This window comes from Zootoca vivipara, chromosome 6 (genome assembly GCF_965207765.1).
Source record: "Zootoca vivipara chromosome 6, rZooViv2.hap1.1, whole genome shotgun sequence".
Classification (NCBI taxonomy): domain Eukaryota; kingdom Metazoa; phylum Chordata; class Lepidosauria; order Squamata; family Lacertidae; genus Zootoca; species Zootoca vivipara.
Genome location: NC_142589.1, coordinates 89430066 through 89457533, shown reverse-complemented (window position 1 = coordinate 89457533; position 27468 = coordinate 89430066). Strand labels below are relative to the sequence as shown.

General features: G+C 47.7%; 1 protein-coding gene across 1 annotated transcript; it reads right to left on the bottom strand.

Annotated features, from left to right (window-relative positions):
* Positions 1-3685: 3685 nt before the first annotated feature.
* On the bottom strand, positions 3686-26084 carry UBXN6 (UBX domain protein 6). Its single transcript, XM_060275373.2, has 11 exons — positions 25860-26084; positions 20915-21075; positions 19564-19625; positions 18830-18964; positions 16354-16451; positions 14711-14786; positions 12179-12263; positions 10775-10988; positions 8592-8722; positions 6856-7001; positions 3686-4417 (listed from the first exon to the last, which is right to left on the bottom strand). The coding sequence occupies exons 1-11, from the start codon at positions 25940-25942 to the stop codon at positions 4289-4291; spliced, it is 1320 nt and encodes a 439-aa protein (XP_060131356.1). The 5' UTR covers positions 25943-26084; the 3' UTR covers positions 3686-4288.
* Between the last annotated feature and the right edge of the window lie 1384 nt (positions 26085-27468).

The window sequence follows — 27468 nt, the reverse complement described above, 5'->3', positions numbered from 1 at the left end:
CCCGTCCCTCGCTAAGCTGATACTCCTCCTGAATTGGAGATACTGCTGGGTCCTTTAAACACAAGGCCCATCTGTACATAAGTCACACACACACACACACCCCTTATCAGGCCACAGCTAGATTGCTGAGTGGGCAAGCCTTGTAGGAGGCATTTCTTCCACTTTGCTCATGTTAGCTGCTGCAACTTCTGGGTTTCCAGGATTAAATTCGAAGCAACGAGAAAGACATCCTACGCCAGCCTTGGACCTGCTTAGCTTCAGCAAGATCGCTATCAAGCGCACTCAGACCGCGCTCTGGAAAAGAGGGAGCTGATTTATGTCACATCAGGCTATTGGTTCATCTACCTCAGTATTGCCCGCATTGGTGGGCAGACCCCAAGCCCTGCCTGGGGGCTGAACTTTGGAAAAGGCAAGTACTCTGCCAGAGAGCTGTCGTTCCCCCCCCCCCAGCACAATTCCCTTACAAAGACCAATATCACACGACACTGGATGTGATTTGTGGGTTGGGGGAGATGGCGTCGAAGGAACCCTTGCTAGCTGTGGACCACAATTTCTCCAGCTGTGGACCACAGGCCTGTTGTAGCCCACTGCTCTGTAACCAGGTCCTGTCCCACACTAAGGGGGCAGTGCCTAGCCTTGTGACCCATATGAGGCACAACGGCCCTTCGCCGTTCACGTAAATCGAGGGCGTGAAAGCTCATCCATTGGATGAAACCCTAAAGGCAGCTATTCCCTATTTCCCCCCACCCCATTTAAACTTCTTCCTTAGCACAAGAAAATCTACAGCGCAGATACTGCTGCTGCTGCTGCTGCTACCACCACACAGCTAGTTCAATATAAAGCAACAAGCATGTTGGTAGCTAAATTTATTTTAAATCATAACAGCAGCGCAGTACACAGGAAGCCTCATCTAGCTCAGCGTCTGCCACCCTGACTGGCTGCAGTTTTATGAAGCTCCACCTGGAGCTGCTGGGGTTTGAACCTTCGATCTTCCGCAGGGCCTCTGCCGCTAAGCTACAACCCTTCCTCGCCATAGCCTTCCTGCGTTATACTTTCACGAATGAATCCAAGCTGTTAGAAAAGGGGCCGAGGTGAGAACGGGGTCAGTGCTCCAGTCAGCTCTCTTCCTCCTCCAGTGGCGAGTACAGCTTTCTCCAGATTGAGGTGCAGAGTTTTGAGGACCGGGACATTCGCAGGGAAACCAAAATGCTAATTTGCAAACCTACCAACTTAACTGTGTGCTTGTGAAACATGGACCGCTTATAAACACCATCTCCAATCCTCGAAAGATTCCATCAATGGTGTCTCCGAAAATTTTTACACATCACTTGGGAAAACAGGCAAATTGATGCCAGTGTACTGGAAGAAGCAAAGATCACCAATGATTCTTCAACATCAACTTCGTTGGACTGGCCATGTTGTGCGGATGCCTGATTATCGTCTTCCAAAGCAACTACTCTATTCCGAATTTTAAAATGGAAATCGTGATGCTGGTGGTCAACGAGAGAGGTTCAAATACTCTCTCAAGGCAAATAATTAAAAATGCAGTATAAATACCGACAATTGGGAAACACTGGCCTGAGAGCGCTCCAGTTGGAGAACAGCCTTCACCAAAGGTGTCGTGGACTTCGAAGACACTCGAACTCGGAACACAAGGGAGAAACGTGCTAAGAGGAAGGCACACTTGGCAAATCCACACCGTGATGAACTCCCACCTGGAAACCTATGTTCCTACTGTGGAAGGACATGTGGATCCAGAATTGGCCTCCACAGTCACTTATGGACTCACTGTTAAGACCACGGGTCAGCAAGGTTTATCTTGCGTGGGTCGGATCAGTCTCATGGAGATCACTCTGTGAGCTGGAGCGCGTGTGAGCATGCCTGCCCACGATTTTCTATGGCTGCGCAGATGCGTTTTCCGGCGCCACGAATGCAAGTTGCCGTGCCGTGCCAGTTTAGCGCAGCGCGCAAGCGGGCACCTCAGTTTGGGGGCAGCTCATGGGCCGGTCAGACGACCTCCATGGGCTGCTTCCGGCCCATGGGCCTTAGGTTGTTGACCCCTGGTTAAGACCGTGTTTGTGGAAGGCAATCTTACTACTCAGCTACAAGTGATTGCCAAAGACGACATCCATCCCTTTCAGCAGAAAACCCCTCTTCCAGATTAATCCAAAAACAGGTGAAGAGAGCAAACTGCTTCTATAGCTCATCTCTCCATCTAAGGTACATACTTGTTTCTGTGAAGCAGTCTGCAGTCGTCTTGGCATGGACTAAATGGAAGCTTCTGGGTGTAAAGCAGAGGTGGGGGGCATTATCCTTGCCCATGCTGAGAATTATTTGTAAGACTTAACGACTTCCAGAGTGGTCACAGCTCTCCCGCCCCTCACCCTATTCCTGTGACTCTAAGTTTGTTTTTAATATTTAATATAGAATTTTAAATTGCTATAACCCACCATGAGACCTGAAGGTCGTGGCAATAGTACTTTATTAAATTTGTATAACTGCCCTTCGTTCGAAGATCACAGGGCAGCTCACGACATAAAAATAAAAAATGGGACTGCAAAATACATAATAAAACAAAAACCAACGGCCCTCCCTCTCCTACAGATTTAAAAGGCTGCAGAATGTTAATCCACCAAAGGCCTGGTTATCGAGAACATTTTCACCCGGCGCCTAAAAGATAGGTGGTGCAGGTGTCAGGCAAGCCTCCATGGAGAGAGCGTTACACAAATGGGGAGCCACCACAGAAAAGGCCCGTTCTCGTGTTGCCGCCCTGCAGACCTCTCATGGAGGCACATGAAGGATAGCAGAGTTTCAATGTCTTACCTTGGCGACACGTAGGATCTTACCTGGGGTCTAGTAATTTTATTATTTATACTCCACTTATCTGGCTAGGTTGCCCCAGCTACTCTGGGCATAGAAAAACATAATAAAATGTCAAACATTAATTTTTTCCCTATACAAGGCTGCCTTCAGAGGTCTTCCAAAAGTCACTATGTGTTTATTTCCTTGACATCTGATGGGAGGGCGTTCCACAGGGAGGGCGCCACCACCGAGAAGGCCCTCTGCCTGGTTCCCTGTAACCTCACTTCTCACAGGGAGGGAACCACCAGAAGGCCCTCAGAGCTGGACCTCAGTGTCTGGGCTGGATGGTGGAGGTGGAGGTGCTCCTTCAGGTATTCCGAGCCGAGGCTATTTAGGGCTTGAAAGGTTAGCAACACTTTGAATTGTGCTCGGAAACATACTGGGAGCCAATGTAGGTCTTTCAGGACCGGTGTTATGTGATCCCGGCGGCCGCTCCCAGTCACCAATCAGGCAGCCGCATTCTGGATTAGTTGTAGTTTCCAACTCACCTCCCAAGGTAGCCCCACGCAGAGCGCATGGCAGTAGTCCAAGCAGGAGATAACCAGAGAATGCATGACTCTGGCGAGACAGGGAGCAGGCAGGCAGGGTCTCAAATGGAGCTGGTAGACAGCCGCCCTGGACACAGAATGGACCTGCGCCTCTATGGACAGCCGTGAGTCCAAAATGACTTCCAGGCTGCACACACAGTTGCCCCATTCAGGGCCAGGGAGTCCCCCCTCCCACTTGCACGCTGAGCAGATGCTCTACCACCAAGCCACAACTTCTCTCCGTTCACCACTCTTGTCACCTGCTGCTCTGGAAGACAAAACACCCCGAGTAGCCGTGGGAGCACATCTTCCTTTAATAAAGCTAACAGCTTCTCCCGCCAGTTGTAGGCTGACACAGTTACAGACAGACCAAAAAAAGCACTTTCTCCTAGCCTGGGATCAGGGAGGAACAAAGTTTGTGGATCGGAAACATAAAGTGTGTGCTCCTGGCCCCTCGGCACAAACCGATTCGTGCCGCCACCGTCCACGGGGCAGGGTAGTGTTTTCATCTTTTTTTTTTTTAACCCCAGCGAGAAGCTTCATTTTGAGGTTAGAAAGAGGACAAGACCCCTCCGAGGGAAGGTTATAAATAGAAAGGGGGGGGGGGAAGCAGCACTGTAAAAATATCTCTCTTGATCCATCTCGTTTTGAACCAGTTCCAAGTCCTCAATGCGCTACTGCCCGGCGAGGCAACTGCTCTGGCCATGGCTACTCTGATTCCAGGGCCCTAACACGCACTAGGAAAAACAGCAGCCTCCCCACCCCCCATTTCCGCCCCTGTTTAGTGTTCACAAGGCAGGGAGTTACGGGAGTGTCCGAAGCAGCCTCCGTAAGAAACACGGGAGAAGGGGAGCATGAGGGACGGACGGGCTGGATCTCATCCCGGTTTGCTTTTATTTTCAGGACAGGGTCTGCACGGTCAGCAGGAGGTCCGGCTTCAGCACGCTCCCCATGTGCTCCCCGCCGGAAGCCTTGATATCCGCCATGACATCAGCATCCCATACAAACGTCAGAAGGGCAGACGGCACCTTGGGGAAGAAACAAAGGAACTTCGCGTTATTAGGACTAGAGGTGTAAAATTTCCAGAAATTTTGAAAGCCTTGAAAGGGGGGGGGACGTTCCCCACTCCCTTTTTTTTCCGGGAAAAAATGGAAATTTGGGGGAAATTGAAAGAAAAGCTCAGTGGCTTTACAAACTGCGTGAAACACGGTGTATATAAAAGTATCGTGCTTGCAATAAAACAGGTAACCACCCTTTCCCTCAAAAGCAACAACAAAAAAAGCAAGAAACCATCAACATAAAAAATAATCAGATTTGCCCCTTAGCACCAACAGCAAATAAAGTTACGGTCCACCTCAATATTTAAGCTCCATAGATGGTCTACCGTTTGAGTAGTGCTTTAAAGAAAACCAAAAGGGGAAAAAAAACCCACAGAAGACACAACATATACATGCAGTTTATTCTATCTCATTTTCTGAACTACAGTACTATCATTTCCCATTTCTTCTTGCTCTTCCTCTTTGTCATTTTTCTCATGGACTTCTGGAAAACGGCTTTGAAAAACCCGGGGGAACAGCCTGTTTTTCTCCCAATTTTTCCAGTTTTTCCCCAGGCCTTCCCATCTCTACTTGAGGACAGCTGGGGCAAAGCATAAGGTAATGTTTTTTGCATGCCAGGCCCAGAAGTAGCCAACATCCAGTTACTGAATAGTATGTTGCACAAAGGCTCAAACTCTGTTTGAAAAGGAAAAGGAGTGTGTGTGTTTTTGTAATTGAATTTGTTATTATATATTATAAACCACATGATGGTAAGAGAGCTTTCTAAACAGTTTACAAAAATATACAACAGAATATTAAAATGACTGATAAAACACAGTTAAAAGCAGGTAGTATTCAAAAGATGATGAAAGTCAGCAGTGTTAAAAGGAAGTAAATCGCATGCAGCTTCTATGTGTTCAGATGGGCAACTATCACTAATGAAAATGTTTTGAACAGTTGCCAGAAAGAGTACAGTGAGAGCACCTGCCTGGTGTCAGCTCCAAAGGTGCCATTTACCTTCCTGCTGGAGCGGTACCTATTTATCTACTTGCACTGTGTGCTTTCAAACTGCTAGGTTGGCAGGAGCTGGGACCGAGCAACAGGAGCTCACCCCGTCGCGGGGATTCGAACCGCCGACCTTCCAATCAACAAGCCCTAGATTCTGTGGTTTAACCCACAGCGCCACCCGCGCTTTGTTAGGAAACCAGCAGCCTTTCTATTAGGAATTACAGGTACTGATATCCCAAAGGAGCAGAAAAGACTTTTTATGTATGGAACAACGGCCACCCGGATGTCACTAGCCCAGAGATGGAAGGATGACAAAGTCCCTAGCAGAGAGGTGTAGCAAACCAAGCTGATGGACTATGCTGAGATGGCAAAACTGACTGGGAAACTTGGAAACCAAGAGGATAAAAACTTTACAAAAGAATGGGAAAAATTCATGAGTTATTTAGGAGGCCACTGCAAGCAAATGGAAGCATTGGCAGGATTTTTATTTTACTTGTAGTTTAACAATTATCATGGAGGATATCTATATACAGGTGAAACTCGGAAATTAGAATATCGTCGAAAAGTGCATTTATTTTAGTAATGCAACTTAAAAAGTGAAACCAATATATGAGATAAGATGCATGACATGCAAAGCAAGATATGTCAAGCCTTTATTTGTTGTAATTGTAATTATTTGTCATTAGGCAGCTCAATTATAAATGGAATGTAACTAATGAAATGTAATAGCCATGTTTTTCCCATCCACTCTGGGCGACTCCCAACAGAATATTAAAAACACGACAAAACATCCAGCATTAAAAACTTCCCTAAACATGTCTTTTAAAAGTCAGGTAGTTCTTTATCTCCTTGACATCTGAAAGGAAGGTGTTCCACAGGGCGGGCACCACCCACCCTCTGCCTGGTTCTCTGTAACCTCGTGGGGAGGGAACCGCCAGAAGGCCCTTGGAGTTGGACCTGAGTGTCCGGGTTGAATGATGGCGGTGGAGACTCTCCTTCAGGTATACTGGGCCGAGGCCGTTTAGGGCTTTCAAGGTCAGCACAAACACTTTGAATTGTGCTTAGAAACGGACTGGGGGCCAATGTAGGTCTTTCACGTCCGGTGTTATGTGGTCTCAATGCATTGTTATATCCTCAGATTTCAGACACTTGTCATTTAGCCTCCTGCCCTTCTCCCCAAGTTCTTCCAAAAATCACCTAGGCCAAAATGAAAATTACAACTGAATCACACAGGGTGTACAGCTGTCCTTCCCATCTCAAGCTTCCTTAGAGGAGCACAGTTCAAAGGAAGGATCCTGCCGTTAAGCGACATGAAAGCCCCATCATATTCAATGCTGCTTGCTCCAGGTTTCAACATGGACAAGGACTTCACCTGACCCCCGTCATTGGCAAGGAGACTTAAGCAAGGTGGCCCCACTTACCAGGCCACATTCATTGAGCGCCATGCTCTCGTCGGTCAGTTTGTGGCCTCCGGGGGCCAGAAGCTCAAAGGGGAGCCAGTTGTTCTCCAGCGTCTCTCGCACAAACTGGTAAAGGGCTGAGACGGGCTCCCGGGCGTAGAACGTCCCTGCACAAGAAAGAAAGAAAATTTGCTCTCTAGTGTTTGGTGCAAATTCGGAAAGTTTCAGGGCAAACCCATGGAATGCATTTGAAGCACATTCAACACGCATTTGAAGCCTGCGACTTCATTCAAAAGGGATCCAAGGAACCATGGTTTCTCCATTGCAAATCTACAATTCCCAGCACCCTTAGCAAACTGTAGTTCCCAGGATTCTCTGGGGGAAGACGCAGGCTTTAAACGGGCCCCGGCTGTGCTTCAGATGTACGGCACGGATCTCACCCTATTCTCCTCGCTCCCACTGCAGCTGACATTTGCAAAAAAAAAAAAAGCCAAGGGTGCCATAAAAATTCCCCAGAACAAAGGGGGAAATCCTGTTGCTGTTAATATATTCTGGATGGTTGTTCCGCCATTCCTGGTCTCTCATTTCCCTCCCCGCTGACACCTCCCAGGCAGGGCTTGGTTAAAAGGTACAGGTAAGGTAAACCTGGACGGTTAAGTCAGTCAAAGGCGCCTGCTGGATTGCAGCGCTCATTTTGTTTTCAGGCTGAGGGAGCTGCCATTTGTCCACAAACAGCTTAGGGTCATGTAGGAGCATGACTAAACCACTGCTAGTGCAACAGGACACCGTGACGGAAACCAGAGCGCATGGAAACGCCGTTTACCTTCCCATCACAGCGGTACCTATTTATCTACTTGCACTGGTGTGTTTTAGAACTGCTAGGTTGGCAGGAGCTGGGGCGGAGCAATGGGAGCTCACCACGTCGTGGGGATTCGACCTTCCAATCGGCAAGCCCAAGAGGCTCAGTGGTTTAGACCACAGCGCCACCCGTGTCCCTTAGGGCTTGGCTAAGAGGTACTTGGAGGGCCAGCTCTGGGTTTGGAGAGTACTGTGCCTAAGATTTCAGATTCAAACTGTGGAGTGGAAGGAAAGGAGGACCTTTTTCTGCCTCCCCACTTCTAGCCACTTTCTGAAGATTGGAGAAGACACCCTCTTAAGCAGGGGTCAGCAAACTTTTTCAGCAGGGGGCCAGTCCACTGTCCCTCAGACTTTGTGGTGGGCCGTACTATATTTTGAAGGGGGGGAAATGAATGAATTCCTATGCCCCACCAATAACCCAGAGATGCATTTTAAATAAAAGCACACATTCTACTCATGTAAAAACACGCCGATTCCTGGACTGTCCACGGGCCAGATTTAGAAGGCAATTGGGCCAGATCCGGCCCCCAGGCCTTAGTTTGCCTACCCATGCTCTTAAGAATATTAGTGGGGGTGGGCAGGGGAAGAACTAGACCATGTGAAAAACGAACATAAGATTTTAGCTGCAGTTCATTCCTTTTCAGCTTTGTATTCTTGTTATAAGAATACATTCTGTTGTTGCGCCCATAACCTAGGTTTAGGGTGCCATTTAGCTCCTAGCTTTCATATCTCAGCTTCTAACACAGCTTGCGAGGTCATCGTGCTATAATATCTCTTTAAGGCATCCATTCTTCCAGCCCAAAGGCTCTGACATGATGAAGCACCTGTGCCGACTGAGCATTGGGTGGCCGGTGGCCTCTGCCCGGGCACTGGTTCGCACCCAGATCTTTCGGACGTACCTTGTAAGATGTACTCGTCCGGGAAGCGGATGCGCAGCAAGGCGTAGTTGTACTTCCTCAGCTCCCTCTGCTCCTCCTTCTCCCGCATGGCCTTCGTTCTCAGCATCGACGCCTTCTCAACAGCTTCTGTCCTTCAGAGGCAAAAAGCAAAACAAAAAAGAGGGACCACATTGGAACGAGGACCCAACAACTGGTGTTGCCTACACATCCACAGCGGTTTCCAGATCTAAAATACAATGAGCGCCTCATTCAAAGCAGCCCTGCACTGGATGCCTTTCCCCTTTTCTTGGTGCCCCCTCGCAGAGGTTGAAGAGCCATTTACATTGCCACCTCCTCCTTTCGCCATCGCTGCTGTTGCCTCCAATCTGGGGGAAGTGAAGCGTGTTGTATGTCCGCTATCCAGAAGCTCCACTCCTTTGACCCCTTTGCTGATGCAAATAAGGGTGATGACTTACTTCCTGATGGGACTGAGGACTACATCCATACAGTGGTACCTCATGTTACGTACCGTCCCCCCTTACAAATGCTGCGGGCTACGTGCTCTGCTAACCCAGAAGTAGATGCCCCTTGTTGCAACCTTTGCCCTGGGATGCGGGCAGAAGTCGCACTCTGGCGGCACGGCAGCAGCGGGAGGTGCCATTAGCGAAAGCATGCCTCATGTTACAAGCGGTTTCCTGTTACAAACGGACCTCCAGAACGGATTAAGTATGTAACACGAGGTCCCACTGTACAGTGGCACCTCTACTTACGAATTTAATGCGTTCCGAACGCACAGTTGTAAGTCGAAAAAAATTGTAAGTCGAATCCCATAGGAATGCATTGGGAGAAAAAATTCGTAAGTAGAAGCAACCCTATCTAAAAATTCGTAAGTAGAAAAAATCCTATCTAAACCACATCCAAGATGGCAGACAGAGCTCCATTCGTAAGTAGAAACATTCGTAAGTAGTTATTCGTAAGTAGAGGTACCACTGTACGTATAAGGATCCAGCAGAGAAACAGCAGAAAAAACCCTCACCACAGTCCAGGGTATCACCGATGTTTATGACAAAAAGAAACTGGTGGAGGCCTTCAAGAAGAAATTTGCCTGCAATGGTGCTGTGATTGAGCACTCATTGAGTATGGAGAGGTGATTCAGCTTCAAGGGGACCAGTGGAAGAACGTATGTAAGTTCCTCATTGAGTTTGGACTGGCTAAAGACGACCAGCTGAAAGTCCATGGGTTTTAAGTCCCTGTGGCTCACCAAAGTCTCAAGGAGGAAGACTTCCCTGAGATGAGAAATTCCTTGTGCCCCGCATCACTACGTAGTTTAAAACAAGCCAGCTTGCATAATGTAATCGCAGCAGGTTCCCCTTATTCTGGACTCAGCAATGGAATAAACTGACAAGAGCCCACAGTTGTGTCTTCTTGCTGTTCCTCATTTAAACCAGGCCCAGTTGTGATGTAAAGCCAGTAGCTTATTCTACACAAGACACTCCTGATAAGAGGTCAAGAATGTTTTGGCTGTGTTGGGGACTGTCTAAAACACTTTCAGGCCAGCATGTCATAGAAATTGAGGCTAATAACTAGAGGTGCCTGTCCAGAATGAACTGTGACACTTAAGTGGGCAGAGTGCAGGGTCTGGGTCTGAATTGCCTTTGTACATATGAAGGAATCTTCCTTCAAAGGTATTAGGGGTTTCTCCCAGGCACACCAGTAGCAGACTCAATCTGTGGCTTAAAGTTAAGGGTGGAGTTTTAAAATAGGTTTGTCATTGTGGAGTGCTGCTTTTAACAACTCATGGCCCTGTGAAGCAACAGCTTTCTTGGCTCAAGTCCTGATGTTCTGTGAAATGTATTTAAACACTTACAGTCACACCTCGGATTACAGACGCTTCAGGTTGCGTCTTTTCAGGTTGCGTCCCGCTCCAAACCCGGAATTACCAGAATGGGTTACTTCCGGGTTTCAGCCCCTGCACAGAAGCACTAAATCGCGCTTTGCGCAGAAGTGCCGAATCGCGACCCGCGCATGCGCAGACGCGGCACTGCGGGTTGTAAACGCTGTAGGTTGTGAACGTGCCTCCCGCACAGATCATGTTCGCAACTTGAGCGCCCACTGTATTTAAATAAAAATGATTTTCAAAGCTGGGGAGGCAGCAGCAAAAACGTGTGACCTGTGAACCTTTCAGACGAGGCAGCATCACTCACCGGAGCCTCTGCTCCCGTTTGAGCTCCTCGGCGGTGATGCTGAAGAAGTCGCTTGGCAGCTCAAAGCGGGAGGCCTGGGGGGACGGCTTGAAGATGCGGCGCTGGCGATCTAGCAGGGCCCGGAGCGGCTCCCCGCTCAGAAGCTTCTCCTTGTGCTCCTTCAGGTCACCCAGCTTCCCCTCCTTCAGGACATAGAAGTCCTCCGTGGCCTCTTCTAAGGGGATGGAGTGGGGAGGGAAAGAGAGGGATCCTCTTAGCACTCGGCAATTGCTAAGGGGGCAGGGGGCAGTTGGGTGTGGGGGACTCCCTGGTCCTGAATGGGGTAACTGTGCCCTTAAAGGACCAGGTGCGCAGCCTGGGAGTCGTTTTGGATTCATAGCTGCCCCTGGAAGCGCAGGTTAATTCTGTGTCCAGGGCAGCTGTCCACCAGACCAATCTGAGACCCTGCCTGCTTGCGCACTGTCTCACCACAATGGTCCATGCTCTGGTTATCTCCTGCTTAGACTACTGCTCTCTGTGGGGCTCCCTTTGAAGGTGACTCAGAAACTACAACTGACCCAGAATGTGGCAGCTAGACTGGTGACTGAGAGCCGCTGCTGGAACCATATAACACCAGTTCTAAAGGATATTCACCGGCTCCCAGTATGTTTCCGAGCACAATTCAAAGTGTTGGGGCTGACCTTTAAAGCCCTAAACAGCCTTGGCCCAGTATACCTGAAGGAGCATCTCCACCCCCATCGTCTCCACAGCCCAAACACTGATGTCCAGCTCCGAGGGTCTTCTGCCCGTTCCCTCCCTGCAAGAAGTGAAGCTACAGGGAACACGCTCCCAACACGTGTCTAGGAGATAAACACCTATGTTGCTTTCAGAAGACATCTGAAGGCAGCCCTGTATAGTGAAGTTCTAAATGTTTGATGTTTTGTTGCGTTCTTAATATTTTGTCGGGAGCTGCCCGGAGTGGCTGGGGCAACCCAGTTAGATGGGTGGCATATAAATTTAATAATAAGATCTGCAGAGACTTCTTGCAATGCAACTTCTCTCACGATAGCAATTCACGGAGGAAGAGGAGGAGGAGACGGAGATAAGACTTAAAATAAATAAATCGCCACCGCAGCGATTTATTTGAAGATGGACAGAAAAGCTTCCAATCAGAAGGGAAACTTAAAAGGGCCTGGAGAAACCCTCACCCCAGGAATCCCCCATCTGACCTAATCGGAACCAGAAGCATTCTGCAGAGTGTCCAAAGTGCTTCTCGCCTTGCAATCCTGACAACAACTCTGCAAGTTCAGTGGGTCTTATGCTTGTCCCCATCTGTGGCTTGCCGAGATTCTGTGCGGCTTTGCCCAGGGCCACCTTGTGAGTTCATGAGCTCAGGCTTTCAACTGCTACGCTGAGCCTTCTTACCTTGTCCTGGGACACTAAGGGTGGCCTTTTCAAACCCGACAGCCTGGAAAAACTTGTGCGTCCCCTCCAGGCAGTGGATCCTTTCCTAGGAGGAAGCCAAATGAATCCATGCTGCTTATTTCTTGTCCTGCAAGCCTTTCCTGACATCACACATGACTCCCGACAGCCAAACCCAGCCAGCCAGCTAGAGAATCCCTGGGGCTGGTTGTTTCAGTTTTATGTTGCTTGCCTTTGCACCCTGCCACAATATAAGGCGATTTAAGCGAGGGATGGAGACCCTGTGAGCTGTGGGCCAAATCTGACCCAGCATGGGCCTCGCCCCAAACCATGCCCACTTGCCCCATACCTGATGTCACAGCAATCTTAGCTTCAAGCAATCTTAGCCCCCCGAGCTGGCATGCCAAATGGGTCTTACCCACCCTGCCTGCAAGCAAGGCAGAGAGCTCTAGCAGGGCCATCCAAGGTGGAGGAGAACTTAAAAGCTCTTTCCATGTCATGAAAACCCTGCGCAAAAAGAGCTTTTAAGCTCCCTGCCTTCTGTGCGTTTATACATCTGTGCGATTTCAGTCGGCCAGCCATAAACCGCGCAAAGTTGAAATCACGTACGCTGTGGGGCAGCTGCTTCGACAAATGTTCCACAAAGCTGCCATCTGCAGAGTGCCCTGCCGCCCCATTGCCAACTCTGAGCACTTTGTACACTACTTCCAGTGCAGCTCAAGAGAGAAGTTATGTCAGGTTCAGTGTTCGAAATTAGCCAGGTGCCAGGGGCATTTTGCACCGGCTATCAGCCACTTGCGACCAAGTGAAGATGCCCTCGGTGCCAAGGCGGCTCCTGACATCACCATCTGGAGGTACATGCCAGGCGATCATTGGATATGGACTTTTTTCCCCACACACTCATACCACACCCTATAGAATTCTATACATTCTATTTTATCTGCACAATCGGAATGAATTTCTGGAACCAAAATGCTTTTACTCTGCAGCCTGAGCAGGAATGGTGAACAACATTAGAGTTTCACTAACCCCACTCCGCTGCCCTGCTCACAGTTGTGAAGAATATTCCTACGTTATAAACGTGTCAACATTAAGAAAAAGAGGTCGGAATAGGCCAATATATATAAGGGGACTGTCCCCGGATCAAGGGACTTGTTCTTCTGTCAGTTCTCAAAGCTCTTAACCTAGCTTGAGGTTGTCATCTGAACTAGCCAGATCTTTTACCTGATAATCAATCAGTAAAGTCCACTGTTTGAAAAATAAGACTTCAGAGCCGCCTTGCCAGAAATGGCTACTAGACATTCCGTTTTGGAGAGTACAACCTTGGTTGAAGAAGCCATTTGCCACCTAGCTTATATATCTGAGTTTCTAACACTGGTTCAATGGGATGTTGCTCCCAGGAAAGTGCATATAAGACCATGGCCTTAACAAACTAACGTGGCTAAGCAATGAAACCTGAACTTCTCAATCGGACAAGCGGTGATGGAGCCCCAGAATTGCACCTCTTGCTCTCACTTAAGAGAATAATAATGAGTTGAAGGGACTGTTTCTTGCCCTCTCAGTCCCCATCTGTTTTAGACTGTAAGGTCATTGAGAAAGGTCTGTGTCGCTCGTGTTAACTCTGGAAGGCTCAACGATGACGATTAACTTAGAATCATAGAATCATAGAGTTGGAAGAGACCACAAGGGCCATCCAGTCCAACCCCCTGCCAAGCAGGAAACACCATCAAAGCATTCTTGACATACGGCTGTCAAGCCTCTGCTTAAAGACCTCCAAAGAAGGAGACTCCACCACACTTCTTGGCAGCAAATTCCACTGTCGAACAGCTCTTACTGTCAGGAAGTTCTTCCTAATGTTTAGGTGGAATCTTCTTTCTTGAAGTTTGAATCCATTGCTCCGTGTCCGCTTCTCTGGAGCAGCAGAAAACAACCTTTCACCCTCCTCTCTATGACATCCTTTTATATATTTGAACATGGCTATCATATCACCCCTTAACCTTCTCTTCTCCAGGCTAAACATACCCAGCTCCCTAAGCCGTTCCTCATAAGGCATTGTTTCCAGCCCTTAAATGTTCCAGGCCTTAAATGTTCCCAACAGGCAAACAAATGCTCAACCAGGCTGAGGGCCTTCTCGGTGGTGGCACCCGCCCTGTGGAACTCCCTCCCGCCAGATGTTAAGGAAATAAACAACTATCCGACTTTTAGAAGACATCTGTAGGCAGCCCCTGTTTAGGGAAGTTCTAAACGTTTGATGTTTTGTCGTGTTCTTAATATTCTGTTAGGGGCAGCCCAAAGGGGCTGGGGAAACCCAGACAGATGGGTGGGGTATAAATAATGAATTATTATTATTATTATTGACTTTGGTTGGGTCACGCCTTCACTTTCCTAGTCCTCGTTTTTCTGTGAGATGGTTTCTACCAGACAGCAGGGTCTGGGAACATGCGACATTCCTGGGCCCTCAACTCCCACAAGGCCCAGCTGCTGGCAGGGGCAGTTGTCTGGGACGAGAGGGACTCTTCTCTGAGACACACCCACCTGAAACACTTTGTTCTGCAGCTTGATTTTCCGGTACTTCTCTTCCTCTGGGTGGAGGTGGATGTTGTCAAGGTACCTTAGGAAGAAAGGCAAGTTGTCATTCGGGGCACCCGCTTGCTCACATCCCGCGCAAGCATCCTCTCAAAAGGAAGTACCGCCAATTCAATAGGAGTGAATCCACCCCCATCGCTCTGCCCGGACAGTGAGGTCCTGCGCCGAGGGCCTTCTGGCGGCTCCCTCGCTGCGAGAAGCCAAGTTGCAGGGAACCAGGCAGAGGGCCTTCTCGGTGGTGGCTCCCGCCCTGTGGAACGCCCTCCCATCAGATGCCAAAGAGGAAAACAGCTACCAGACTTTTAGAGAACATCTGAAGGCAGCCCCTGTTTAGGGAAGCTTTTAATCTTTAAGAAATGAGTGTATTTTAATATTTCTGTTGGAAGCCGCCCAGAGTGGCTGGGGAAACCCAGCCAGATGGGAGGGGTATAAATAATAAATAATTATTAATAATTGGAACTCATTACCAAGCTTAAAACCATGGAGCCACCTGGGATGAATAGAGACATCGGATTCTTATCTCATTATGCATGATCAAGCTTTCTTTAGCGCCTCAGCCCTTGCTCCCCCCCCCCAGGACTAATTGCAGTCATCAGCAGTCGTTAACAGCCATCTACAGGTTTACCACTCCTATCAGCCCATCGCCCATTCCCACCCACCCCCACCACCCTCTGTATATATATAAGGGTCTGACACTTCTGTTTCTAGTGTATCTGAAGAAGTGTGCATGCACACGAAAGCTCATACCAAAATAAAAACTTAGTTGGTCTTTAAGGTGCTACTGAAGGGATTTTTTTCTATTTTGCTTCGACTCAGACCAACACGGCTACCTACCTGTAAATAATAATAATAATAATAATAATAATAATAATAATAATAATAATAATTAGGACTTTTTATACCATTTTCATAGTGCTTTTTTTAGAGGGGGCTTGTCAGAAGGGGTTTTTTCTGTTAAAAAAACAGAAGCTTTCTTGTTAGGTATTATAGGGCAGGAATAGCCAAAAGAACAGAAGAAGCTATTCATGTATGCTACAGCAGCAGCTAGGATTTTACTAGCCCAAAAAAGTAAAAGACAAGATACCAACGAAAGAAGAGTGACAAGTTAAACTTATGGAATATGCAGAAATGGCAAAACTCACGGGAAGACTCAGAGACAAAGACAACAGAGACTTTTAAAAAAGACTGGGAATCGTTCATGTTGTATTTACAGAAATATTGCAAAGAAATGGACTCACTAGCCGGGTTTGAGTGAAACACTTACGGTTAAGAAAACCAGAGTAAAGGTTAAGAAATGACAAGATGGAAATGTAATAAGTAACTGGAAGAAAATTTGGTATAAAAATGATAAGAATGTAAGAGCATTCAGCTAAAAGATGAAAAATAAAGAGAAAATTTAAGTAGAAGTGGCAAATTGTTAAAAAAAAACCAGAAGGAGAAGTTGAGGGAAGTCACGGGGTGGGGTGTGGGAGTTGTGTTTTATTCTATTTTTTATATATGATAAATGTGTTGAATATTAAATTGTACAACTTAATAACATATTACAAAAAAGAAGGGGGGGTGGACACCGACAGCCACCAGGCTCCACTTACTTTGCAATGGTTTCCACACCGAGTTTGACTTTTTCCCGGTCCCTGTTGCAAGTGTGGATTTCCATGATGGCAGCAGCCACGGGGTCCTGGGCAGCATGCTGGGGAGATGAAGAAACAGAAATACCCGGGGCTGTGCCGCCAACTCCTCGAAGGCCCTCTAATCTTAATCATTTGGGTTACAGTTATTCCAGGGTTTGGCAGACTCCCTTCTTGAAAAGCCATCTTACAAACTACAAGGATCCAAAAGCCAGAACTACATAGCGTCATTGTATTTCTCATACAGAGGCACGTGGTCATTCAGTACCTCTACTTATGAACTTAATTCGTTCCAGAGGTCCGTTCTTAACCCGAAACCGTTCTTAACCCGAGGTGCGCTTTCACTAATGGGCCCTCCTGCCACCGGCGTGCTGCTGGCACGCGATTTCCGTTCTCATCCTGGGGCAAAGGTTGTAACCCGAGGTACTACTTCCAGGTTAGTGGAGTTTGTAACCCGAAGTGTTTGTAACCCAAAGTGTTTGTAACCCAAGGTACCACAGTTAATGCAAATGCCACCAGTGTATGCAAATGTCTGGCTTGTTTAAGACTACAGTCGTACCTTGGTTTTTGAACAGCTAAGTTCTCAAATGTTTTGGCTCCCGAACGCTGCAAACCCGGAAGTGGGTGTTCCCGTTTGCAAACGTTCTTTAGAACCCAAACGTCCAATGGGGTTTCTGCGGCTTCTGATTGGCTTCAGAAGCTTCCTGCAGCCAATCAGAAGCTGCGCCTTGGTTTCCAAACGTTTTGGAAGTCGAACAGACTTCCGGAACGGATTCCATTCGACTTCCGAGGTACCACTGTATATAAAACCTTTTGTCCGCCATAACAATGGAGCTCACGGGTGGAGAATACTTTCATTTATTTCTACAAAACTTTGATAATTTTAAAAACAATTGCCAAACCCAAAGTGCTGTCTACCAAGACAGATACAGACGTTAAGTCTTGCATGCAGCCATCCACATGGTATCAAGACGGACTTGGAAAATCTTTTACACTACAACTCCTTTTTAAAAAAAATCTATACTAGTTGACCCTCCCACGCGTTGCTGTGGGTTATCCCTGTGGCTGCCCCCACCCTGTGACGATCCATGACGCATTACTGTGCCTGACTCAGGGTCATAGCTGTCAAGTTCTCCCTTTTGTAAAAGGAAATTCCCTTATGTTGAATAGGCTTCCTCACGAGAAATGGGAAAACTTGACAGCTATGCTCAGAGTCAATGTTTCCCAGGAAAGGGGGAGGATGTGTCCGTTTTCCCCTGGACTATGTTTTTTCCTCCCCCCCCCCGGTGGTTGTGTTTCATCCCTGTGTTTACTCCCATCCTGTAGCGACCCATGAGGTATCCCGTCCCCCCCTCCCCCCACCCTACGTCAGCCCATGACCTATCTGGGCCCCTCCTCCCCCCACCCCCACCCAGGGCTCCATTCGGGATAGTATTTAAAGGGCTGTAGAGCTGAGGCCTAGTCTGTAGGCTGTAAAGTAGAGCAGAGCCCTAGTTTGTAGGCTTTAAAGTAGAGGCGAGGCCTAGTCTGTCGGCTTTGGCTTGAGCTAGTATTTAAATGCGAGCCGAGGCCTCCGCCCTGTATCTCCATTCCTTGGCCCCGGCCTGACTCTATGGGTTGTCTGGTAATGGCCGCCTTGGTGGTTTCAGTTGCTCGGTTGATGACGTCATTATTTGGTGCCGCCCTTCAGAGCTTTTGCTGGTGACCGTGCGCGATCTGCCTTTCTATTGGATGCTGCTGGAGTCTTCAGAGCTTCTGCTGGTGATGTATAATTTGGGTGCCACTTTTTTGTGTTTAATCATTATTTTAGGTATGAAAGGCATGCTTTTTTGGAAAAAGAATTTATGCAAGATCCCTCCCTGATGGGCAAGGTACGCTTTGTCCTAATTTGATGCAATTCGGTTCAGCGGTTACGGTGAAAGGCTGGGACATCCGTGCACGCAGTGGGATCATTTATATATATAGATGTGTTACTTTTAAAGGAAACATTTGCATGCATTGATGCTTTATTATCCCTTTGCAGCCGTGCTGCATTCTGGTACAGTCATACCTCGGGTTACGGCAGCTTCAGGTTGTGTGTTTTCGGGTTGCACACAGTGCCGAACCCGGAAGTCCTGGAACGGCTTACTTCCAGGTTTTGGCAATCGCGCATGCGCAGAAGCGCTAAATCATGCTTTGCACAGGCGCAGAAGCGCCGAATCGCAACCTGCGTGTGAGCAGATGTGGCGCTGCGGGTTGCGAACGTGCCTCCTGCACGGATCACGTTCGCAACCCGAGCGTCCACTGTACTTTTGTCTTCCCAGACAAAACTTGTTATGTTTGTGTATTTTTTCCCCTGTTAACAGATCAATAAAGTAGGGGGGGTAGAGAAATGCGCACTCTTGTCGAGACATCAGAGGTCCTCCCTCCCTCCCCGACACACTCCCCAAAATAACCTTACCTCAAGGATGGCCTTTTTGACCTGTGCCTCTCTTTTATCCTTCCGGACGGTGGCCCCAGTTAAAGGGCAAGTGAAGTAGACTCCTGAGACGGACAGCATGGAGGGATCTTCTTCTTGAAGAGCAGGTAAAGAATTCTAAAGAGAGGCGGGGATTCAACACAGGCACTCCATTGGAGGAAGGAAAAGAAAAGGCCTACACCCATTGTAGTTTGTTTTGCGATTACTTTAGCTGCTGCAATGTCCATACAGATCCAGCTGAGGTATTGGATAGGATCATTAGGTTTTGAAATGATTTACCTGTACACCTGATTGTTATTGCAATAGCGAAGCCTTGATTTTGCATTTGTGAGCTGCTTGGAGCATATTTACATAGAAAAGCGGCATACAAATTTAAAACAATAAATACCGTGTTTTTCCATGTATAAGACTAGGGTTTTATATATATATATATATATATATATATATATATATATATATATATATATATATACACCAAAAAAAAAAAGGTTTAAAATTGCAGCTCGTCTTATACACAGGTAGTGCTGAGCGGTGTTTTCTTAATTTGGAGTCTCCAAAAATAGGGGGCATCTTATACATGGAAAAATACGGTAAATAAAGGAAAACACAACCTTTTGAATAAATACTGAAAGAGCAGGTCAAAAACCTACTAATAAATAGCAAGGCAACAAATGCGGGCCACCTTTCCCCATTATTTCAAACGCAACTGTTCCTACCTTCTGATCCACAGAGGCTCCTTGATCACTTGCAGCTGCTTCAGCCATAAGCTCCTTTTTCACTAGAAGAACCATTAAAACAAAGATATGTATCAAAAGTGAAATTTGAGGAGAGGTGCAACAAAGTCTTCGGGATCTATACCTATGGGCGGTGTGCTATAAATTAAAGTTCTGTCCCAATTTACATCACCTTCTCGCTCTCTCATTGTGCACAATTACAGCCATACCTCACGTTACGTCCGCTGCGGGTTACGTCCTTTCAGGTTGTGCTCTGCACCGAACTTGGAAGTCCTGGAATTGGTTACTTCCGGGCTCGGCGCCTGTGCATGCGCAGAAGCACTAAATTGCATTTGTGCATGCGCAGAAGCACCGAATCACACCCCACGCGTGCGCAGATGCGGGTTGCGACCGCTGCTGGTTGCGAACGTGCATCCCGCACGGATCACATTCGCAACCTGAGCATCCACTGTACCTTCAATGCAAGTAGACCCAATGAAAATAACTTATGCGACTTGGGCCCATTAACATAAGAAGATTCCTGCTGGATCAGAACAATGGCCCATCTAGTCCACGTTCTCACAGTGGCCAACCAGAGGCCTGTGGGGAACCCTCCAGCAAAATACAAGCACACACAAACCCTCTCCCCTCCTGTGGTTTCCAGCAATTGATATTCAGAAGCCTTACTGCCTCTAACCCTGGAGGCAAAGCATAGCTTTGCCCTTTCCCCCATGAATTTTCCCATCCTCTTTCAAAGCCATCCCAGTTGGTACCCATCGCTGCATCGTGTGCCAGCAAGTTCTAGAGTTTAACCCTGCACTAAGGACTTTCTTTTGCCTATCCTGAACCTTCCACCGTTCAGCTTTCCTGGACGTCCGAGAGTTCCAGCTTGGCAAGAGCTGCTGTTGATTTCAACAGGACTACTATGAGCAGGACTCTGCAGGCTTTTTTGCAAGGTGTGTAGGAAACTGGATTCGCTGCCCCAAAGCACAGCTACTGCACTTTCCCTTGCCTCCCGTGGAATAAGACAGCCCCCTGGATCCTCAGAACATATAAATCAGGGGTAGGCAACCTAAGGCCCAGGGGCCGGATGCGGCCCAATCACCTTCTCAATCCAGCCCAATCAGCATGTTTTTACATGAGAATGTGTGCTTTTATTTAAAACGCACCTCTGGGTTATTTGTGGGGCATAGGAATTTGTTCATTTCACACACACCCCAAAAAAAATATAGTCCGGCCCCCCACGGCTGAAAAAGGTTGGTGAGCCCTGATATGAATCAACAACTAACCAAAAAAGAGAGAGAGCTTTCATTAAGACACGCAGGCCAGCACCTCCTGCCCCTCGCCCTTTTACCCTGATTCCGGATGGCGTCTTGGGAAGTGGGGGGACGAGGTTTGGGCTTCTGCTCCAGCCGGGCCAGGGCTGCCGCCGCAGCCATCTGGGCTTCATTTGTCGGCCCTTGGCGAGACTTGGCAGGAGGGTCAGCTTTGGGCTTCTCTTTGGGAGCTTTTTCTCTGTTGGAGAGAAACGGAGACACTTTGAAGGCAGAGAAGTGCGAGTGCTTTGAAGGCCCAGCAAAGAACACAAGTGCCAGGGAGCCTGTCAACTAGAAATGCTTACCTTTAAAGCCCTAAATGGCCTCGGTCCAGTATACCTGAAGGAGCGCCTCCACCTCCATCGTTCTGCCCGGACACTGAGGTCCGGCGCCGAGGGCCTTCTGGCGGTGCCCTCGTTGAGAGAAGCCAAGTTGCAGGGAACCAGGCAGAGGGCCTTCTCGGTGGTGGCGCCTGCCCTGTGGAACGCCCTCCCAACAGATGTCAAAGAGGAAAACAACTACCAGACTTTTAGAAGACATCTGAAGGCAGCCCTGTTCAGGGAGGCTTTTAATGTTTAATAGATTATTGCGTTTTATTTTTCTGTTGGAAGCCGCCCAGAGTGGCTGGGGAATAAATAATATATTATTATTATTATTATTATTATTATTATTATTATTATTATTATTACTGTCGCCATGAGGATCACGAGCGGCCCAACCCCTTTCCAGGTGGTGGCCCCCAGCAGCTGGAGGCAGGGCGGGCATCACTGGGCAACACTGCCAACCCCCAGCCCGCACCCCCGGGGGCTGTTCCTTCTGCTCCTTGCCATGAACACTGAGAAGGAACAGGAGCAGTATCTGCCTCCAGTCACCTCTACCTCGAGATGAAAGGGAAGGTGTGAGCAAATGAGAAAAAACCTGTTCAAGAAGATGCCAGTGTGCCCAACATTCTTTGGGGAATTAAAGGGACAGAACTACCTAAATTGCATAGAAATGTATTTAGGAATGCTACTTGCCCCAAAGTGGAAAGAAGCAGAAGTCCCAGCAAAGGAAGAATGGGTACAAAAACGTGTGGAATATGCAGAAATGGTGAAACTTACTGGAAGAATAAGAAATCAAGATAACAAACTTTTTAAAATAAAATAATGGAAATGGTTTATTGAATATTTACAGATAAATTGCAAACAGATAAAAACACTGGCAGGGTTACTGTAATAACCTGCAGTTTTGTAAGGTTATATATCAGGCATCCCCAAACTCAGCCCTCCAGATGTTTTGGGACTACAACTCCCATCAGCCCTAGCTGACAGGAACATTGGTCAGGGATGATGGGAACTGTAGTCCCAAAACATCTGGAGGGCCAAGTTTGGGGGTGCCTGGTATATATTTAAAGTAGATAATTAAACGAGCAAATTAAATGAATTTGGATATGCACAAGATATTAAAAAATAAATTTAAGGAACCACAGCAAGAGGGGGAAGGAAGTCAAACTTTGAAATGTTAAATTAGTCATAAAACTAATGAAATGTATAAAGGAAGAAGGAATAAGGAATAAATAAACTTGAAAAGTATAAATTAAAAGATTTTAAAAAGAGAGAGAAGTTGCCAGTGAGGCTAAAGAGCTGGGTCAAGAAAGCTACAGAAGAGCTCCCATAAGGAAGGAGCAAGTGCAAGAGAATGCTAGCTTGGTTTTTAAGCGGTAAGGCAGGGCTGGGAAACACGAAGTCTTCCAGCTGTTGTTGGACTCCCAGTCCCACTAGCCCCAGTCAGGGATGATGGGAAATGTAGTCCCAACAACATCTGGCGAGCCACAGATTCCTCACCCCTGCAGAAGGAATTTCATAAAACAGCGGGAATTTTGCGCCAGTGAAGAGAACTAAAAGATTCACAGACCACTGAATATTTACAAACAAACTGTAAATAGGTAAGAACATTGGCAGGGTTATTTTAACAAGCTGCAGTTTTATTAAAAAGTATATCGTTAAAGCAGATGAATAAATGAACAAATTAAGTTAATTTGGATATGCAGAAAATATTTAAAAAAATAATTTAAGGATCCGCAGAAAGAGGGGGAAGGGAGTCAAGTTTTGAAATGTTAAAATGTCTGTAAAATTATTGAAATGTATAGAACTAAAAATCATCAATATTTATGATATACAGTGGTGCCTCGCTAGACGAATTTAATTCGTTCCATGGGTCTTTTCTTATAACGAAAAAATTCGTCTAGCGAATCCCATAGGAATGCATTGAAATTTGTTTGAATATTTTTTTTGCCCATAGGAACGCATCAATTGAATTTCAATGCATTCCTATGGGAAACCGCGATTCGCTAGACGAAAACGAATTCGTCTAGCGAGGCAACCTCCGCTAGAAAAAACCTTTCGTTAAGCTAAAATTTCGTTAAGCAGGGCATTCGTTAAGTGAGACACCACTGTATATATGGCCAGCCTGTTTAAACTCCAATGCCTTTCAAGATGGAGCCGATCTTTTTCTAGATGTTTAAAAGCCTCCACCAGCTTCCCTAGAACATCCCTGGCTGAGCTGGGATTGGAGCTTACAGTCTTTCACAACTCTCAGGGCAAGGCTGGCTACCTGCCCAATTACAGATAAACGGCCATGTAGATGACTTACACACCTATTCATACAGCGCAGGGAATTCCACGCAAAACAGAGAAATACTCCCAGGAGAACAAACAGACTGATATAGTGAAGGGGGTACATACACCACTCTGCGGTGGGGTCTTCTACTCATCCTGGCAAACCCAAGCTCAGCAGAGAAGCAAGGCAATATGGACTCTGTCCAGCCACCACTGTCCCCACAGTGTCACAGCACCATCACAAAGGGGCTGGGGAGCACCCACTTGCAGCCAGAGGCCCACCAGAACGTCTTCATAAACGACTTGGATGAAGGAATTGAGGGGACGTTCGTCAAATCCGCAGATGACACCAAACTGGGAGGGGTAGCGAATGCCACAGGAAACAGAATTGGGATTCAAAAAGACCGATTGGAGAACTGGGCGCAAGCTAACAAAATGAATTTCAATGGGGACAAATTAAGCTTCTGCACTTAGGCAGGAAGAACCAAATGCACAAATATAGGATGGAGGACACCTGGCTTGCTAGCAGTACATGTGAAAAGGATCTTGGGGTCTTGGTGGACCACAAGCTGAACATGAGTCAACTGTGTGATGCAACAGCAAAAAAGGCTAATGCTATTCTAGGCTGCATCAACAGAAGTCTAGTGTCCAGATCAAGAAGTAATAGTACCACTCTATTCTGCCTTGGTCAGACTACACCTGGAATACTGTGTCCAATTCTAGGCACCACATTTTAAGAAGGATGTTGACAAGCTGAAAGGTGGGCAGAGGATCAAGGGTCTGGAAACCGAGCTTTATGAGGAACGGTTGAAGGAGCTGGGGATGTTTAGCCTGGAAAAGAGGAGACTGAGAGGAGATATGATAGCCATCTTCAAAAAATTTAAGGGTTGTCACAAGGAAGTTGGAGCAAGCTTGTTTTCTCCTGCTCTCTGGAGGGTAGGACTCGAACCCATGGCTTCAAGAAAGGAGATTCCGACTCAATATCAGGAAGAAATTTCTGACAGAAAGAGCCATTTGGCAGTGGGATGGAAGGCCATCTAGCATTAGACTGGCAGGTTGTGGTCTGGTTAGTGAATGACTTAAAAAAGGAGGCTGGTGGGCAGAGTCGGCTGGTGGGCTGGCCCCCCAATTGCATGGCGGTGTAAACTGCATGGGGATATCGACAGCAACAGCTCCCGGAGCACATGAAGTTTGTGAAGTTTCTCTCCCCTAACCTGCCACACTCGCAAACAGAACAAGCAAGCCTTCCCTTTCTAGACAACTCCTGATGTCCCTTATGGGCTGAAGAAACTTACAAGACCTTTCTGACAGTAAGAGCTGTTTGGCAATGGAACGGTCTCCCTCGGGAGGTTGTGGACTCTCCTTCCCTAGAGGTTTTTAAGCAGAGGTTGGGTGACCCTTTGTCTAGTTGAGACTCCTGCCTTGCAAGGGGGCTGGACTAGATGACCCTTGTGGTCCCCCATCACCTCCCCTCATTTCCCCCTTCCCCCCCCCCCATGGGAACAGTTGAAGGAGCATGGTATGCTTAGCCTGGAAAACGGGAGACTGAAAGGAGACAGGATAGCCATCTTCAAATATCTGAAGAGCTGTCACAAGGAAGAGAGAACAAGTTATAGTGCCACTCTGTTCCATAGCTGCCAAGTTTTCCCTTTTCTCGCGAGGAAGCCTATTCAGCATAAGGGAAAATCCCTGTAAAAAAGGGATAACTTGGCAGCTATGCTGTTCTGCCTTGGTCAGACCCCACCTGGAGTCCTGTGTCCAGTTCTGGGCACCACAAATTAAGAAGGATATTGACAAGCTGAAACGATCAAGGGTCTGGAAGCTAAGCCTTATGAGGAGCATTTGAAAGACTGGGCATGTTTAGCTTGGAAGAGAGGAGATAGGAGAGCCATCTTCAAATATATGAAGAGCTGTCACAGGGAAGAGAGAGCAAGCTTGTTTTCTCCTGGTCTGGAGGGTAGGACTCGAACCCACGGCTTCAAGTTTTCTGAGTGAGCATTAGGGAGACATTTAAGAGCTGTCCAGACTGGGATGGAAGGTGGTGGGCCAGGCACCCCCAAACTTCGGCCCTCCAGATGTTTTGGACTACAATTCCCATCTTCCCCGACCACTGGTCCTGTTAGCTAGGGATCATGGGAGTTGTAGGCCAAAACATCTGGAGGGCCGTAGTTTGGGGATGCCTGTGGTGGAGTCTCCTTCCCTGGAGGTTTTTAAGCAGATGTTGTTGTATGGCCCTCCGTCTAGTTGAGACCCCTGCCTTGCAAGGGGGCTGGACTAGATGACCTTTGGGGAACCCCTGCCCCTCCCCTCCCCCTCATTCTCTTCTCCCCCTCCCCCACGGGGACCCCGCCCACCAAGCGCGGAGGAGTGGGATGGGACTAGTTACCTAGACGACTCGCTGAGCTTCTGGCCCGGCCCGGCTCCCTTGAACTGCAGCTCCGCTTTGATATCCTGGAAAAACTTCTTCATGGCGACGGCGGCGCGTCAAAAGCGCCCCTTCCCGGCGCCCTACTTTTCCTCCCCCTCCTCCCCCCACCTCACGATTCCCCAAACATATCAGCAACCACACCCACCCCTCGACTTTCGTTTCCTTCGACGCTCCGCCGTAAACAGGAAGCGGAAGTCGGTTGCGGGAGAGAAGAGGGACGCGCTTTCCGGTCACGTGCCCCGCCACTTCTGCCCTCTCTTGACTCAAACGGGAGGTTGTCGCTGTTGAGGGCGGAAGTTGAGCGCTGCCCCTGTAGAGTGCCGACTGGCGTCGAGCCGAGCCGCAAGTGGAAACCATGGGCGTTGGATGGTTAGACGTCTATGGTTCCCGCTCCCGGCTAGGAAGGCCGCTCTAGGCAAGTGACCTTCCTTCTCCATGGTCAAAGTTTACTAAGTCCTTAAATGAGGCCATTAAGTCATAGGATCATGGAGTTGGAATGTACCCTGAGGGTCATCTAGCCCAACCCGCTGCAATGCAGAAATATTCAGCCATCCGATGCGGGGATCGAACCTGCAACCTTGGGGTCATCAGCACAGCGCTCTAACCAACGGAGCTATGCAACTTACATGCATGAAGCACATTTAAAGGCCAGAGTGTTCCCTGAAAGAATCCCTGGGAACTGAACGCTTGTGTATTTGCAGGACCCCAGGATCTGGCTCCTTCATTTGTTCCTTCATTCAACCCAGGACTAAATTTCTGTTCTGCCTCATCTATATTCCATATTTCAATACCATTCCAGATAATATTTCCTTGTTAGCCCAAAAATGGAAAATGAGCAAGGTCCCAACCAAAGAAAAGTGGCAACTTAAGTTGACAACAAAAACTGCTCCTTTTCCCTTATGGGGTACACAAGAGCCCATATAGAGTTCTTTGTAGCTTCTCCATCGGTAGAAGGAAATAACAGAGGCCAACCTGAGAATATTGAGAAGCAAAGCAGTTAGTAAGCTTGATCTTTATTAAAGCTGTTGCTTCTTCTTTGGTGATCACTCGTAGCCAAGTAAGATTGTCTTCCATAAACACAGTTTTAACAATGAATCCGTAAGTGACTGTGGAGGCCAATTCTGGATCCACACGTCCTTCCACAGTGGGGTTCCCGGGCAGAAGTTTATCCCAGGGAGGGTTTGACAAGTGTGGGAGTTGATCACGGTGTGGATTTGCCAAGTGTGCCTTCCTCTTAGCACGTTTCTCCCTTGCATTCTGAGTTCGAGTGTCTTCGAAGTCCATGACACCTTTGGTGAAGGCTGTTCTCCAACTGGAGCGCTCTCAGGCCAGTGTTTCCCAGTTGTCAGTGTTTATACTGCATTTTTAAAGATTTGTCTTGAGACAGTATTTAAACCTCTTTTGTTGACCACCAGCATTACGCTTTCCATTTTTAAATTCGGAATAGAGTAGTTGCTTTGGAAGACGATAATCAGGCATCCGCACAACATGACCGGTCCAACGAAGTTGATGTTGAAGAATCATCGCTTTGACACAGGTTATCTTTGCTTCTTTCCAGTACATTGGC